We start from the raw sequence: 17233 nt of genomic DNA on the forward strand, positions 1-17233 counted from the left end.
TCTTGTTTCAGTGTTTCTCCTACCTTTCAAAATATATTCCCAGTTCCCTGAAGTTGTGTTCCTTTCATGGCAGGGGCAGAATGGCCTTGTTGAGTACTACATCCTCCCGGATCTAAAGGTGAGCCCGTTCTTCCTGGTGGAAAACCCCAGTGAGGGGAAAATAATTACAACTGGAAACCTGTCTAGGTCTGGAGAGATCCACTTAACAGTGATGGCTAAGGACAAAGGCTCCCCTCCTTTAAATGGCACTGCTCTGATTACTCTTAACGTGTCTGACAACCGCCCATTCCTCCCTCGGTTTAACGGGAGTGAAATCAGGTGAGGCTTTCATATTATATAATATATATATATACACTATATACGTTCTCCAGGCAGTGCAAAACGTAGTAAAGCTAAAGCTCATTTTCATAGTTTTCCATGCAGAAGAAAGAACATTGGGTTTTTTTTAAAACAAAATATTTAGGAAATTCTGCTGTTCTGGGGGTTCTGCAAACGTGATTTGAAGCATCACCTTTACTTCTTTATTTTGCAGCTTGCCTAAGCCACACTCTCTATCCTTTTCCTCTTGCACACTATAAACTATTTTTCCTTAGGCTTTACTCAAGGACAAATCAATGTCTGATAGAAAAGCAGGGCTTACACTGCTCTCTGACAGTCAGGCAGCTCCAGCAAACAACTGGAGGGGAGCGGGCAGGATTTTCCACAGGGAGTTAAATTTCAAAGTCTGCCCCTGCAACAACTGATGGGAAGTTTAACATTCATTTCTCATTAACATATTTCTCATTTCTTTCCTGCATTAGCATTTCCGTTTTGGAAAACACAGGAGTGGATTATTTAATTTATGCTCTCACTTTGGTTGGAGATTCAGGAGCACTGATTGATTTTAGTGTTGTATCTGGCAATGAAAAAGGTGAGTAGGATTTCCCTTATGAGTTAAAATAGCCAAGAGAACATAACAACCTGTCTTTTGTGTGTGGCAGATGTTGCTGGATGTAAATGAGGAGATGAAGAGCATGGATAAAAATTTGTGTCTTTTTTTAAAAAAAGGAAGCACATAGAATTTCTTTCAGAGCTTCTCAGCATTGACTTCATTGATCTTTGGCTATGGAGAGGGTGGTAACTTGCTAAAAGGTGGGGGGTTGTAGTCTTAAATTAGGAAAATTTAAGACTGAGGGAGCCAAAATAGAAAACTTGGAAATATATATATATATAAATTAGTTCTGCAACAAGAAGCTGCAATTCTGTTTTTCACATATATTGTTCCTTTACATGTTTAAGAGCTGTTTGGTCTGGGATAGGAACCCAGCTGTGATGCCTTTGCTGCTTGGGTGGAAATGTTGCATTTCACCTTCTTAAGAGCAGAGGAGCCATGGAAACATCCCAAGAGCAACTAAGTAATCCTACAAGAGTAGGAGGGATACAGGTAAAATGGTAGCTATAACAGCAAAATTGCATCTTTTTCCTTTCAGGTCATTTTAGATTGGATCCCACAAGCGGGGAGCTGAGGACAGCAGTTAATTTGAACTACGAGGAAGTCCCTCAGTACGTGCTGTTAATTCAAGCAACTCCTCTGCTTGGAAAAATCTCACCTGCTGCAGAGGTCCAGCATTCAGGTAACTTTTTGCTTTGAAGGACATTCCAACTTAAATTGGGGCAATGGACACCTCTTTTGTATTTGCAACCCTATAAAGGAGTTGTGATTGTCTTCAGCTGAAAAATCCGATGCGAAGGATGGAAAGCTGGGGTTGTGCAGAGCAAAGCCAGCAGCCTTCCCTCCCCCGGGGGTGCAAACCCTCACAGGGCCCTTCTGTGGGCTCAGAAAAGGATATAACAGCTGGCACTGGACTCCTCAGCAGGAGCTGGAGAGGGCTGACAGAGGAGCAGTGCTGCCTGGAACTGCCTGCTCCCACTGGTGCCCCGGGAGGGCTGGGATAGAGCTCCTCTGGGCACATCCCTGCCACGCTCCCTTTGTCTCTTCACACTCGGCAGAGATGCTGCAAAGCCACAGCCTGAGCCAGCCTTTGGAGTGTGGGCTCTGGTGGTGGCTGTTGCTGATACCTGTGTTTGTTCCAGACCTGTTTGCTGAGAACGTGGCCATGCTGACGATCTCCGTGCAGGACGTGAACGAGGAGCCCGTGTTTGTGAGCGATTCCTACTCTGCTCGCATCCCCAACTCTGTGCCCTACAAGCACCCCGTCATCACAGTCCAGGTGGAGTATTTCCTGTGCCCTTCATGGGGACAGAAATCCTGTGAAAGAGCTGGATTTCTTCCACAGTTAAACTGGGTTAAAGGAGCACTTAAACCTGAGTTTCACAAATCACCTTTTTCAAACCCAGGCCACGGATCCCGACTCAGGAGACAACGGCCTGGTGCTGTACAGTTTAGTGAATCATCAAACAAATGAATTTGACATCAATGAAAACACAGGGGAGATTTTTACAGTTTCTGTAGCAGGAAAGGCTGGAACATTTTATCTGGAAGTCCAAGCTGCAGACCAAGGCACAAGAAGCCTCACAGCCCGGACAACAGTCAACGTAAGGAATATTGCCATGGATAATCCTGATTTACTCCCATGTCAAAACTCTGAACACAAGAAGGGTTAGGTTTAGTAATGGCAAAAACAATTACTTAACACCACCAAAAAATTTGTCTGATACATGAATATTTGCTACATACTATAATTAAAAGGTTGCCATTTTCACTGACATATAAAAATATGTTGGCACAAAGACTGATTTTGGAGGACAGTTCTTTTATATCAGAGGGGTTTTGTTGTTGTTTAATGGGTTGGGCTTTGGTTTTTTTTTTTTTTTTAAATCAATCTGAGAGGAACAAATGCTTTAGAAAATCTTATGTGTGATTCTTTCTTTATTAGGTTACTGTTGATTCCAGTTCCAGTAGCAACATCGTGATGGTGGTGCTTAATCAGCAGACCAATGTTGTTGAAAGAAACATTGCCGAAGTAAAAAGGTATTTTTGAAACTCTGAAGCCTATTCTGGTCTAATATCTAATGACAAATTTGGAGTCCATTTGGGATGGGGTCTGACAGCCTAGAGGGAGAAGATACAGCATGAAAATCTCCATGGAAAAGGAGGAGAAAACAATGAGGATTATGAGACTGAATTTCCCTCCTCCTCACCTTTACTGTTTATAATGCTCTATAGGTATCACTGACTGGGCATTTTTTTCCCTGTGCTACTCAATCCCTCAACAATTTTGGGCAAATAGCTTAATTCCTTTGCTGATAATAATCTTTTTTACATGCTTAGATTAAAATACCAAGGTATTTTTATTAATATCAATATCTGCCAAGTGTTGTATTAAATGCTGCTTTATTTAATTTCCAGAGTAATAGGATCTGTCACTGCCCAGTTAATTAAAAATGTTTTCTTAATATGATGACAGGGTCCTGGATGATAAACTTGCATGGAATGTATACATTGTTGATGTTTATTCCAATGAATTTGAAAGAAAAGCAAGAAGCAGCACTGATGAAACCCAAATAGAAATTATTGCTTTTGATGAGGCCCACCAGGAAGTACCTGCACAGGATGTAAAAAGGTCTGTATGGCACAGTCTGGCTTCTGGGGGTCAGAGCTATGCAGATGGGTTTTGTTTCCCTGGAAGTTATTAAGGTCTTGGACTGGACGGGTTTAGATCAAATAACAGTTTATCTGAGATTTGGCTCAAGGCTTAACTGGATATTTTAGAATTCAGAAAGCTTTCATTATTTATCGAAAGGTAATTTCCAGAGTTTGTCAAAACCACGAATAAGGCAGTTTAATTGTGCAAAATAGATTTAAAAGTCAGTTTAAGAAAAAACAGCTGAAGCAGAAAGCATATAATTAAAATACATTGACTTTACAACAGCAGATTGTTGATTAAAAATTTTACACTTTAGGTGTATTTTACATTTGTTTCATAACACGACACTGATGTGGATTTAGAGGATTTACTGATCTCTCAAGTTCAGTTGTCCAAGCTTTGCAGCATTTTAGGTCACAAGCACCAGGGCTGGTTGCTCAGAGAACAGAGGCTTTCCTGAATGAAAGCCACGACAAGTCTGAATTTTCGGAAAAGATCTTGGCGGACCAGGGAGGGATATTTTGTTCTTTTCCTCTCTACTCCTCCAGCCAAAACGAAGGCCTGGTTAAGTCATCACATTTCATCCTTCTTTTCTTCAGAAAACTCAAGGAGCAGTCTGGAAACATCGAGGCAGAACTGGAGAAGGTGTTTTCCACCTCTGTCACTGCTGCCATAGGGGAGTCTCCTGCCGCCTCGACGAGCCCAGAGCTCATCGCAGCCATCGTGCTCAGCGTCGTCCTGGCCTGCACCTTCATCGCCTTCCTGGTCTACGTGGTCCTGGATGTGAAAAGGAAAAGGTACACAGAGCTCTGCTCCAACTGTATATAGTTTATATCTACAGCTCATCAGTTTATTTAAATGTCAGCTTGAGAAAGTTGTCCCATAAGCTGTTGATGTTTGCCCGGAGCGTTGCCCAAGATTTGCTGTGAGTCACGACGCCTGGTGTGCAGATATTAAACAAACACACCACAGGTGATGAGAAGCCGTTTCTTCTTGTGTTTGTCACGCAGCAACAGCAGAAACAAATAGTTTTAAACCAGAGAAGGGTGGACAGCAGCAACTGTAACTGTGAAGGGAGGGAGGCACAAGTAGCTGTAATACACCCACATGGGTCTCCCCTAACCCCAGGAATGCTGAAATCAAGGCAGGTTTTGCTGCTTGACTTCAGTGGCAGCAGGGCCACAAAGCAGAGGAAAACAATTACATTTCCAAGAGGGCGGCGAATATTTACCCTACTACCATTATGGAAAAATAGGAAATATTCTAAACAAATCCCCAGAATAATAATGAAAGTAAATATTGTGTATTAAACTTAAGACACAAATAATTCGTCTTCTGTTTCTAAAACAACCATGAAACCAATAGTCAAAAATAATTTAATAATCTTATTTTAATGTATTTATCATTTTCAGAAGGCGTGGGCAGCAGCATTTGGTTAAGAAGCAAGCTGAAAGTATGGAGGGCATTGATAACCCGTGGGCAATGGACAAAAATGGAAGTCTGAAAAGCTTAGAGAAACTAGAGCACATGAATAATGGGTAAGTAGAATGCTGATATCACAAATTTATTAAGAATAGCAATAAAAAAGTGTGATTTTAGTTTATTCTGGTACCACAGGATTTTCCTTGGATCCTTCACTAGTATATAGGTCAGTTTTTAAGAACCCTTATAATGACAAATTAAAAATCTCTACACTTGAAGGAAGCTTTTAATCTTGTATCAAAAATTACACGGGCAAATTCCTACTTACCCCATAGCAAATTGTTAATCCTTATGCAGAAAAGAACCTTCAGGATACAAGAAGCTACTTAACATTTATTTCCTTGGATAAAATCCCACTAATTTTGAGATCACTGTACATGCTGCTCTCAGAGAGGCTGAGTTTTCTGCGTTATGTGTTCTGTTAACTCTCTTCCAGGAGAAGCGAGGTATTATCATTTGACAACATATACAGCACCAGAGGAGGTGAGGCTGACAGAGATGAAATTCAGGCCCCTGAAAAAGGCAATTACCTTGAGACAATACCGCCAGATTACAACAGTGAACATGAGGATGAAAAAGCTGCTGAACTTGGAAACACAGAGGCCCAGCCCGCTGTGGCATTCGTAACAAAACAGGTAATGAGCTTTCTGGTTGCAGAGCGTGGAGTGAAAGGTATTTTATTGTTACTCATCAAATAATTGAAGGAATTATTGAAAAAGTTAGACCTGTCATGGAACGGAAAAGAAAATAATCTTTTGTGAAGTAATCCCTGGAAATGTTCAGGGCTGGGTTGGACAGGACTTGATCAACCTGGTGTAGTGGAAGGTGTCCCTGCCCAGGGCAGGGGGGTGGAACTGGATGATCTTTTAAGGTCCCTTCCAACCCAAACCGTTCTGTGAATCTATAAAAATCTTAGAGGAGGGGCTGTTGTCCCCGAGTAGAAGGAGGAGGAAGACTTGTCATCCAGAAATTATGATTCCCTTCTGCCTGTTATGGAATGTGCACAGTAAAGGGTTCTTGCGTGCCGCTCCATAAACTTCCCACCTTAAAAGCACTGCTTTGTTTGCAAACTTCACAGATAGAAAATGTAAGTTATACAACTTCTACTGCTTTGAACTTCTCCACACTACCATTTCTAACTGAAATTTCTGCCTCACCTGCACTACATTTTCTTGCAGGACTCCTTTCTGACAGACACAGCCCAGAAATCTGCTCCTCCCATAACACCTCAGCCCCCGTCAGCTGCCCCTGGAAAAGAACTGAAAGGAGTAAAATTTTCAGAAGTGGCAGTGATTTTGGACGCAGATGACGAGCCCGAAGATTACGAGCTTGAAGATGATGAGCCTGAAGGCGATGAGGCTGGCTATGACATCTCTTTATAATAAGGACAGTTGATGACGAAAAGCACGATGACAGGACAGAATTAAATGAGCAACAATAAGGGGACGCTATCCAAATTTTAATTCTGCTACTGCTGTTATAAGAGAACAAGCAATCTGCCGAAGGTGCTGCTCTGCAGGGCTGCTCCCCCAGCACCGGCGCTGTCTCGCACTGTATTTAATTTCCTCTGCCGCGTGTCGAATAGCCAAGACAATAAACCCGATTCCCAAGTACTTCTCAGACATCCATTTTCTGTTCTCTGGCACCGAACTCCGCGCCGCGGTCGCTGCGTGAAAACCCAAGAGCTCGCTTTCCGCTTTTCCCGTTTCTTTGACATTTTTCCTCCCTGTTTTCCAGTTACGCGGAGCCCGGACCCAGCCCCTTTGGAGCGGCGTTTCTCGGGCCCAGGAGCGGAGGAGCAGCGGGGTAAGAGCCGGGACTGCCCTCGGCGGGTTGCGGCTCCCGGTCCCTCCTCCCTCAGCGCGGGGAGGGCGGCGCGGCCTCTCCTTCCTCCTCCTCCTCCTCCTCCGGCGGGGCGGGGAAGTTTCTGGCACCTTCTGGCGGCGGCGGAAGCGGCCGGAGCCGCCATGGCCAAGTGGGGCCAGGGGGATCCCCGCTGGATCGTGGAGGAGCGCGCGGACGCCACCAACGTGAACAACTGGCACTGGTGAGGGCCGGGATGCGGCGGGAATGGGGCGGGATGCGGGGAAGGAGCGGCGGGCGCTGTGAGGGGGGGTGGTGGTGGGGTGGAAGGCGGGCGGCGCTGACCCCCCCCGGCCCCGCCGCTCCCTCATTCCCGGGGCAGGACGGAGCGGGACGCGACCAGCTGGTCCAAGAGGAAGCTGAAGGAGGTGCTGGAGGGGCTGGTGGTGGAGGGCGAGGCCGGGCGGTGCGAGATCGGCGACCTCAAACACGTGGAGGGCGAGGCGTCCTGCAACAGCCGCAAGGGGAAACTCATCTTCTTCTACGAGTGGAACCTGCGCCTCAGCTGGAAGGGTAAGACAGGGAGAGGGGGGAGCCGGGGGAGCCTCGGGGATTGCCGCGGGATGGCAGCGAGTCCCGGCGCGGCCCTGCCGGGGGTGCCTTAGGCGCTGGATCGGGAGCCATTCCCTGGAAAAACGCGAGTGTCTCGGTGACCTGCAGCGGGTCAGAACCGCGGGGACGCTGCGGGAGCCACGTGGGCCCGAACCGTGTAAATGCGTGTTTTTAAATAACCTTGAAACCCGAGATCGGCGCTTCCCCCCCCCCTCCTCCTTCTCCCGATGTTTTTCCGCCACACGTTTCTTAGCACCGTTTTCCCAGCCCTCGTTTTGCCTTGCAAGGAGTGAAAATCCCCGCGCTGTGGGTTGCTTACAGCTCCGCGCTTGGGTTGTTTTAGCTTCCCAGTGTGCCCAAAACACAGCCGTGTGCTTCCTCATGTGGAGAGCAGGAAGGAGGAGAGCCCAGGAAACGTGAAATTGCACATATTTCCAAAAAATTTAGTGTAGTTTTGAGGATCAAAAGTTACATGAGGACAAATAAAACTCTTTAGTGGGAAATGAGGAAGCTAGCAATAATTCTTGATTATTTGGGATGCCCAGGCGTTTTTGTTGTGCTGTATTCGTTTGCAGTCCCAGCTCTTGGAGTTGTCCTCAGCTGTGCTTTTCCCATGACAAGCTCTTTATTTGCAGATCAGCTTTTGGTGATACCAGGGAATTCTTTCCATTTATTAGATGCCTTAAAACTTGACAGCAATTTGTGGACTGTCCCTTGCGCTGGAGTAAGAAGCAGGAGGAGCTGATGGGAAAGCACCTGCATGGGAATTTTTCCCTGGATATTTGTAATGCCAAGTGACAGGCTGTTCCTTCCCTCCTTATTTCTCAGGCCCTGAGTGTTACTGTGGGAGGTTTGGCTGACCAGAACAGACTTGGATTTGAAGTCTGCTCCCACAATAAGAGGGGACTTTAAAAAAGTACCGTTGTTTATTTATTTTTATAGTTTTAAGTGCTCCAAGTGTGTTACAAACTAAGAGCATACTTGGAGTGTGATGTAAATGTTAGCAGAGAGGAAGGCAAACATTGCACTCTGTGGTGCAGTTCAAATAATTGCCATCAGCTTTTTGACTTTTTTTAAGCTAAGCTGAAATCACCTTAAGTTTTAAAACACAGGTTAGTTCGTTGGGTTTATTTCAGCGTACAAAGCTTAAAAGTAGACAGATACTTTGTTTGTATTTCTATGCAAATTGTTTCTAAACTCTCCTGGGAGAGTGTTTGTAGACAGCTCTGGCTTGGGTTAGATGCTCTGCGAAGTTCAGCTCTGCACTGAGTGGATCTTGTCTTCGAGAGTTTAGTTTGAAATCCTAAAGAGGGGATTTTTTAATCCCTAAGAAGGAAACCTTTCAGGGAAATCGTAAAAAAAAAAAAAGGTGCTGATTTTGTTTTTCCTAAATTCGATAGCCATTATTGTTTTTTGAGAGCTCTGAATTCAAGGTGAGAGTTCAGACTGAACTGCTAAAAGCACTAATTGCTGTAATTAGTTCCTTCTACAAGTCTTCTAGGATAACTAGGACTTCAAGCTATGATTAAAGTGTGGCTATGTAAGGACAAGTGATGGAGATCCCGAAATTTGCAGCAGGTTTGGAAAGTCCAGTGTTGGAAAAACATTGTGCTTTGCAATTTATATTAAACAAGAAGGTGAGCAACTGAGGTTACTTAATGTCACTAAAACTGAGCAAAATGCCTGCTCTGTCACTTGTTAGAATATGCAGTGAGGATTTTAATGGATTATTGTACATTGTGATGGAAGCTTTATGAAAACGTGTTTGTCCTTTTAAAGCAATTTATTTCAACAGTGGGTCTTTCTGAGTGATGTGCTTCACAGTTAACGTTCTATAAAACAATGGATTGGCAGGAAACAAAAAATAATTTATTCTGAGGTCTGTTATTGAAGTCCCATGGGATTCAAACAAGTAATTTAGTTTGATAAGAAGGTAATAAAGCTTTGTTTACATTACAGTGTCATTGGAAATGCAGAGCTGCACCAACACCGCCCACGTCATGTTGTCCAACAGCTCTGTTTGTTCACTGACTGGACTTTGCTGCCCAGCACAGACACTGTAATTTTGCAATTAGTGAATATTTTGGGAGCTGTGAAAGTTGTTAATAGGATTAGCTGGGTGGATAGAAGTCAGGTTTGTGTTTTGAGGAGCAAAACTTCTTCCTGCTTGCTTGCACTTCCTTTCTGGGGAGAGTAGCCAAAAATAAGATTGGCTTTGCTGTCTGCAGGGACAACACTGTGTGGTTCTCCTGTACTAATCCTGGTGCTGGAAGGGAGCAGGGAGGAGCACACTGAGGAGGCTGGGTGTGATTTGTGGTGGGCCCAGAAGTGTTTCAGGGCTGAGACTTAACTAGTTTGCACGGCTTTTAGTGGAGCTGCCAGGTTCTCCTGTCTGGTTGAACCTTCCCCTGCGTGGATGTGGCTGTTTGTGGATTAACAGACTTTGCATCTTGTGCAATCCTTCATTGCCTCAGAGCCCGACTGGGGAGGGATCTTTGCCCTTTGCGTTGCCAACAGTCCTTCACTGTGTTCCTTGCCAAGAAACACCTGAGCATTTGGTTGTGTCCTTGCTGTGATCCTGACCAGCAGCACGTGGGGCTCTGCCCCTGCAGTGCCCTGGGATCACACCGTGGTCGTTTCAGGGCAAGCGATTAAAAATAATGGGAGTGATATTAAGTAGTGGCTGGATCGAGCTGGCTCCTGTGAAGGTGAGAGAATCCAAAGAAATACTGCATTTACCTCATGATAATTCCCCCTCTGCAGCTGTGCTCAGCACTGGGTTGGTTGTATTTGGAGTTTTGCCAGCGGGCTGATGAAGCATCTTGCTGGGTTTTGTATGTTTTGACAGTGGGCTGATAAACCTGCACATTTCTGCTGTTGCTTCCTAAGGAGATTTTATCATGATCTAAATAGTGAGCTAATTTCAATAATGAAATGTTTTTGCAAGGCAAAGGGGGGGAGAGTCTTCAGTGTAACAAAAAAAGCATCAGACCTTAAATTCAGTCTTTTCAGGCAGAGCAGTCTGGCACAGAACATCCCAGGACAGTTCATGGAGCTGTGTAGGTCATTCCCCTTTAGATGCACATCCTATGCTGGCAGATGTGAGAGCTCCCTGGGAAAGCACTGGAAAACACCTCTGACACTTCAGGTTGCTGTTTAGTGCCTTTCAATCAGCCTCGAGGCAACTCCCTTCAAGTAACACTTGTGTACAGCTCATTTCCAAGCATAAAAGTCTTGCTATGGGGGAAATAGTTTTTAATAATGCATTTAAGAATTCGTTATGTTAATACAGGTACAGTGAAAGAGTCTGGTGAGAAACATAAGGGATCTGTTGAAATTCCTAACCTGTCAGAAGAAAATGAGGTAGATGATACAGAGGTAGGTGTGAAATACCGGTATGGCTGTATAGGTTCAGAATTCTTAAGTAAAGCATTAACCAACATACAGGCATCATATTTTGATTTATCCTGTCATTAAGTGGGATAATTTACACGTGGATAGTTTATTTCATGTTTTTGTTTATTATACTTGGAATAATGACTTCTCTCTGTTCTCAAATTTACCCGCGAGGAACGTGCACAATTTGCTTTGCTAATTATGGTCTGTGACAAATATATTAACTACAAATTTGAGAAGAACTCTGCTTGTAGTCTTAAAAAAAAACCAAAACCAAAACAACTCAACAAACCACCCCCCAGCCCCTAAGAGCTTAAGGAATCTCCATGTTGGTTGTGTAGCAGTTGGCGCTGTGGCTTCCAAAGATTCCTCAGCAACTCTTGTCTATCCTTGCTGAACTAAGTGGAGATACTACATTAATTTAAGTCAAAACCCAAGAGGACCTATTTTTAGCAAAGGTCAGCTGCTCTGAGAAGATAATGCACTCGAAATTGCAGCTGTCCTCTGAGCATAGTAAACAAAGCCCAAATGCTTGCCTTTGTTGCCAGAACCCAAAAGGCTCCTGATCAGGTGTCTCTTAGATGTGTCATTTTTCTGTTTCTAGATAAATGTCAGCAAGAAGAAAGGGGAAGGTGACGTTCTGAAGGACCTGATGAGAACTGAAGGAACCACAAAAGTCAGAGAGGCCCTGAGAGATTACCTGAAAGCACTTAAAACAGGTAAATTCAACAGCATGTTTTGTTTCTGTGTGGGCATCTCTCCAGAACAGGTTGGTCATCCACTGACAAGTCCTTGGGTTTGTATTGTTTTTATTTTTGATCTGTTCCTAATGAAAATACGTGGGTAAAGTGGGGAAACTGGATTGGAGTTTTATGTCCTATTCAGTGCTCCTGCACAGTTCTACCCCTTCTCCACAGTTTTGGTGATCTTTATTGTGTACCTGAGTGTCAGGGTGATGGTACAGCTGAATTTCACACTGAAAAGCGCTTTCCTTCCTTCCAGAGTTTACCTTGGGAATGATTCTGCCAACAAAAGCCCCTGTTGGTCAGGAGCTGCCCCCGGAGCGAAAACCAAGTGGGAACACCGTGCAAGTATGTTGGCTTTAGCTTTTTTTCCCACTGAATTTAGTGACTCCCAATTAATACTACTATTAAATAAATACAGAAGTACATTGTATAATTGCCATGTATTCACAGCAATGTGTGTTTGAGAATGTGCAGGTAACAACAGTCCTGCCATGTCAGAACTTCTCAGATCTTGGACTTACTCATGTGACTGTTTTCTGCTTTTCAGGACTCTGTTTCACCACAGTCTCTGGATACAGTGGGAGTAAAAATTCCAACAGTGAGGATAGTTATGAGGGAAATGTTCAACTCTCCAGCTGATGAACTTTACAGCATCTTCACCACAAAGGAAGTAAGTGATATTTTTAGAAGGCATTGTAACAATGTGGATGTTGATCCAGCTGAATAGTTGTGTAAGTAAGAAATGTGTCACAGTGTCAAGTACAGATTCCACTTTTACCTTTTTAATAACAGCTGAATAGGTTGCCTGAGACCTTTTTTTTCCCACTTGTTACCTTAACAGGAAGAAAAGCCAACTAAACAAAGGGAAGCTGCATCTTTCTGTAGTTTCTGTGCAGCTCAGTCTCAGTCTCCTTTGCTGCTTAGGAAAAGCTTTGCTGTTTGATGTTGTTCAGGAGCCTGAAGGGCTCAGTAATGGCACTGCCATTATCCACAGCCTGCAGGTTAATTAGATTAATTACTGGAGGTGTGAAATACAAATTCACTAATTTGGGGTTTGTGTCCTTCATAAGAGCCCGTGTTGGAGAACTTTAAATGACAATCCCAGCGCTTCCCTCGGGAAACAAGAGCTGTTGCTCCATTTCCCTCATTTCCCAACGTAGGAACAGCCAGTTCTGTCTGTGCCTATCAGGCCATACCCCCTGCAGGTGACCAGTCTGTCCTGCTCTCTGTTTACCCTGCAGGTTTCTCAGTGTTTGTATTCTCATCCTGCCACCTCACTGCACCTCACTGCAGTGCTGTATAAAATCAAAAGCCTGATGAGTGTTTAAAGACTCTTACATATATCACAGTTAGTTTTAATTTCTTCAGCCAATCTCTCTTCTCTGCCAGTATTTTTATGGGTGTGTTCTTTTTTGTTAGTTAGTACAGAAGTTTTCCAAGTGCCCAGCTGTGATTGAAGCAGAGAAAGGAGGCAAACTCCAGATGTTTGAGGGCTGTGTCAGCGGGGAATACACAGAACTGGTAAGAAGCTCCTCCTCTGCACTTCAAAAATGGGGGGAAGGGTGTTACTTCATTTTCTGAAACAAAAAGTAGTGTAAATTCGTGACCTTTCAGCTTCCTTAATGCCTGTTTCAGTTCCTGTATTTCAAAGCCAAACAGGTGCTCGTATGTTGTGTGCTTTTTCTTCCCCGTGAGAAGAGCAGGCACTGCCCACACCTAATGACCTGCACTGGGGGTGGGGGGGAAGCAGCACAGTCCTGTTTAACCAGGAGTGACAAAGCAGGTTTAAGGTGTATCTCTTGTATTCATTCCTCTTTTAACTGGAGAACTGATTTTTGTTCAGTTCAGGGCAAACCGTTACCTGCTGTGGAAGCAGAGGGAAGTCAGTTCTGTTCATCAGCCTTTGCTGATAAGGATCTATTAGATCAGGATCTGTTTAAATGAAAAGTCAGAACACAGACTCTCCCCTGAGCTGGTGTTTGTGCCAGCAGTGCCTCATTCAGGCAGGCTGGGCCGTGTGACAGTGACAACACTTACACGTTGCAGCAGGGCAGACACGGCTCGTGCTGGTGCCCGTTTCAAGGTCTGCCAGAAAATCAATGGTGTCTGTGCAGTAACTAATGAGCCCTGACCTTTTCCCACAGCCAGAACACAGCATGGAATGCAGCAAGCTGAGAGCAACAGGAAAAGAGTTTATTTCAAAAATCAAACCCTAGTCTTTGTCTCGGTTACATGCATGTGTCTCCTTGGTTTTCAGGGGGAATAATCTCCGATGCTAACTGGAGAACATCCTTCTCTTCCTCCAGGTCCCAAGCCAAAGAATTGTCCTGAAGTGGCGGTGTAGGAGTTGGCCTGATGGTGAGTCTTTGTGAGGAATTCTGATATTAGAGGCCTCCTTTGCAGGGAGAAGGACCAGCCCTGGCAAGGACAGCGTTCCTGGCCGGATGCTCCCTTGGTCCGTGTTCTTGGAGAGCAGCCTGGTGTCCAGAGGTGAAAAGACAGACACAGGCAGCAGCAGAGAGGAAAGCAGCAGCAACAACTGCAATTCTTTAAAAAACACGTGGCTGAAATGTGGTATTTTCTTTCCCTAGAACATTATGCAACAGTTGCCTTGACCTTCCAGGACGTGGCGGCTCAGACGGAGCTGCAGCTGGAATGCAAAGGAGTTCCCGTCTCCGCCGAGGAGAGCACCAGGCAATGCTGGAAGAAGCAATATTTTGAAGAAATACATCTTTTACTGCAGCAGTCCCAAGACAGCATGGAATGATAACAGCACTGTAGTTTTGTTAGGGCATTACTTTTTATACTTTGTTAACAATTTGGTTTTCTAAAAAAAAAAAAAAAAAAAAAAAAAGGAAAAAAATAGTAATTTATTTGTGGGAAGAATAAAGACCCACTTCTATGATACTGTATATAATTTAAACATTATTTATGGATTTTCAGTGACTGAGGAGGAAGGCAGATTATGGATATAAATAGCTTTTCTTGGGGAGACTGATCTCTGCTCTGCTTGTCTGCAGCCTCAGAGATGATAATGACTGAGCTGCAGTCAGGACTGTGGTAGGACTCACACTTCCAGCAGAGGTAGGTGAGCTACACCAATCCACAGGAAGCATTTCCAGTTCCTTAATATTCAGTGAATTGAGTGGCAAAATTCCTGCAGGAGATGGTTCCCAGCAGAGGTGAGCCCAAAGGGATTATCAAACTGCTGATCCAGTAGATCTTTCAAGAAAGGGGGGGGTATCATTTACAGCCTCTTTAATACTTTGTTAGATTGTTTTAACTGCAGACGGATTTTGTTTCCGACTGCAGTTTTAGGGAAAGACAATTAACAATGTCATGTAATTATTAATTCTGCATGCACTGTACTCCCTTACTTGACCTCAGTGTGACATTTATTTTGGAAGCAACAAACAGCACTAGTGCTTTCTGCAGTTCTGCAAGCCTTCCACTTCAATCACTTATGGCCCTCTGCAATTCTGTACCTCAAATTAAAGAGAACAACTGTCGGAGAATTTTGACAGGAGCAAAGTTGGGATACTGAAAGCAGCAAGGTGAGCAAGGCTAACTTAAGTTCTCAGATGCTTTATAAGAAGTGTACAAATCCAATATGCAATTTGCAGCAGACCACAAAAGGGCTGCCTTTGGAAAACGTGCTTGGTTCAATAAAAGATGTGACTTTACCTGCAGTTTATTTTCTCCATAAACTGATGCTGCCACAATAAAGGAGTTTAAATCCTGTGTATTTTCATTTTACTCAGCGAGTTTGTAAAATTAAAATGTTTAGGACTTAAACTCATCCAGCCAATGAATGAGTTTAAATCCTAAAAATTTTAATTTTACAGGGCACCAACATATGGCAACCTTCCCACCCAAAAACTTCCATCCTCCAGAGGATACAGATGTGCTGCTCTCTGCCACAGGCCAGGTTATCCCTGAAAAGCTGCAGGTATTTATTAACCCCTTTGAACTGAGGTGAGGTCTGGTAGTAACAATAAACACTCCAGAGGCACAGACTGGTTACTGTTGGTTGTACTGGGTGTGGTTTAGGTGTCCAGATGGAGGGTGGGAAACAGCCCCTTGAGAAACGTCATATTTTAACATCTTCCTTTTCCTGAATGTTCGGAATTTAGTTACCTTTCTCGATGAATATTCCAGGAAAAAAACCCTGACATTTTGAATACAAAAATAATTTAGGGACAAAATAGAAATAAAAAAACCCCAGAGAATCAAGGTTTAAAACAGCTCAGGCTTCAGCAGCTTAGAGTGCAGATGCTCAAAGAGATTTTGTGACAATTCAGTAATTGAGAGTAGGTTGTTATATGCAATTCCAAGTTTCTTTAAACAGTGAAACTACAGCCCTGGTACTTCTTGTCTCCTTCCACTAACTGGAATGGACAATTGCTGATCAGCAGCATTAAAAGACATGACTCACCTGTTTCCAGCATTCCAGCGCTTTCTTCAGGGGTGGGGCTGCCAAAATCCCTGGAAAACTCCACAGCTGCTGCTGGGAGGGGACTGTGAGGAGGAACAGCCCCAGGGACCCTCCTTTCCTCCGCAGGGGAACGACTTTAATGTGTTCTTATACTGTTCCATAGAACATGCCAAGAACATGCCAACGTCATGCTAAGAACATGAGAACGGCATGCTAAGAACATGTGAACATCAGGCAAAAAAATCTTAGATTTGCTTTTTGTAAGCATGACAGTCACATGTTCTTAGCATGATTTAAGCATGTTGTAATTAACATGACAACGTCATGCTAAGAACATGCTAACGTCATGCTAAGAACATGCTAACGTCATGCTAAGAACATGTGAACATCATGCAAAAAATCTTAGATTCTATTTTTGTAAGCATGACAGTCATATGTTCTTAGCATGTTATAAATAACATGCCAAGAACATGCTAAGTTCATGCTAAGGACATGCTAACATCATGCTAAGAACATGCTAATGTCATGCTAAGAACATGCGAATGTCATGCAAAAAAATATCAGATTTGATTTTTGTAAGCATGACAGTCACATGTTCTTAGCATGATTTAACCGTGTTGTAAATAACATGCTAAGAACATGGTAATGTCATGCTAAGAACATGCTAAGAACATGGTAACGTCATGCTAAGAACATGCCAAGAACATACTAACATCATGCTAAGAACATGCTAACGTCATGCTAAGAACATGCTAATGTCATGCTAAGAACATGTGAATGTCACACAAAAAAATCAGATTTGATTTTTGTAAGCATGACAGTCACATGTTCTTAGCATGATTTACACATGTTGTAAATAACATGCTAAGAACATGCTAACGTCATGCTAAGAACATGCTAACGTCATGCTAAGAACATGCCAAGAACATGCTAACATCATGCTAAGAACATGCTAATGTCATGCTAAGAACATGTGACCATCACGCAAAAAATATCAGATTTGATTTTTGTAAGCATGACAGTCACATGTTCTTAGCATGTTATAAATAACATGCCAAGAACATGCTAAGTTCATGCTAAGGACATGCTAACATCATGCTAAGAACATGCTAACGTCATGCTAAGAACATGCTAATGTCATGCTAAGAACATGTGAATGTCACGCAAAAAAA

At 43.6% G+C, this 17233-nt stretch overlaps 2 protein-coding genes across 3 annotated transcripts in view; both read left to right on the forward strand.

Annotated features, from left to right (window-relative positions):
* LOC108500643 (protocadherin Fat 4-like) overlaps nt 1–6629 on the forward strand; it is a 37104-nt gene extending 30475 nt beyond the window's left edge. Inside the window, exons 34-44 of the mRNA XM_017821756.1 lie at nt 74–318; nt 801–910; nt 1470–1613; nt 2074–2210; nt 2338–2535; nt 2877–2971; nt 3408–3563; nt 4187–4384; nt 5000–5125; nt 5506–5704; nt 6248–6629. Of these exons, the coding sequence (XP_017677245.1) occupies nt 74–318; nt 801–910; nt 1470–1613; nt 2074–2210; nt 2338–2535; nt 2877–2971; nt 3408–3563; nt 4187–4384; nt 5000–5125; nt 5506–5704; nt 6248–6451 (1812 nt within the window). The 3' untranslated portion in view covers nt 6452–6629. The remainder of the gene's footprint in view (nt 1–73; nt 319–800; nt 911–1469; nt 1614–2073; nt 2211–2337; nt 2536–2876; nt 2972–3407; nt 3564–4186; nt 4385–4999; nt 5126–5505; nt 5705–6247) is intronic.
* Nucleotides 6630–6977: 348 nt separating this feature from the next.
* Nucleotides 6978–15309, forward strand: AHSA2 (AHA1, activator of heat shock 90kDa protein ATPase homolog 2 (yeast)). Of its 2 annotated transcripts, XM_017821763.1 has the most exons (9): nt 6978–7116; nt 7255–7445; nt 10777–10862; nt 11485–11599; nt 11883–11971; nt 12174–12296; nt 13046–13147; nt 13933–13984; nt 14218–15309. In XM_017821763.1, the coding sequence occupies exons 1-9, from the start codon at nt 7037–7039 to the stop codon at nt 14391–14393; spliced, it is 1014 nt and encodes a 337-aa protein (XP_017677252.1). In that variant the 5' UTR covers nt 6978–7036; the 3' UTR covers nt 14394–15309. The 2 variants fall into 2 exon arrangements, with proteins under 2 accessions (XP_017677252.1, XP_017677253.1); XM_017821764.1 differs by lacking the exons at nt 6978–7116; nt 10777–10862 and having other exon boundaries at nt 7341–7445.
* Nucleotides 15310–17233: the final 1924 nt, after the last annotated feature.

This window comes from Lepidothrix coronata, unplaced genomic scaffold (genome assembly GCF_001604755.1).
Source record: "Lepidothrix coronata isolate B3197 unplaced genomic scaffold, Lepidothrix_coronata-1.0 Scaffold92, whole genome shotgun sequence".
Taxonomy (NCBI): domain Eukaryota; kingdom Metazoa; phylum Chordata; class Aves; order Passeriformes; family Pipridae; genus Lepidothrix; species Lepidothrix coronata.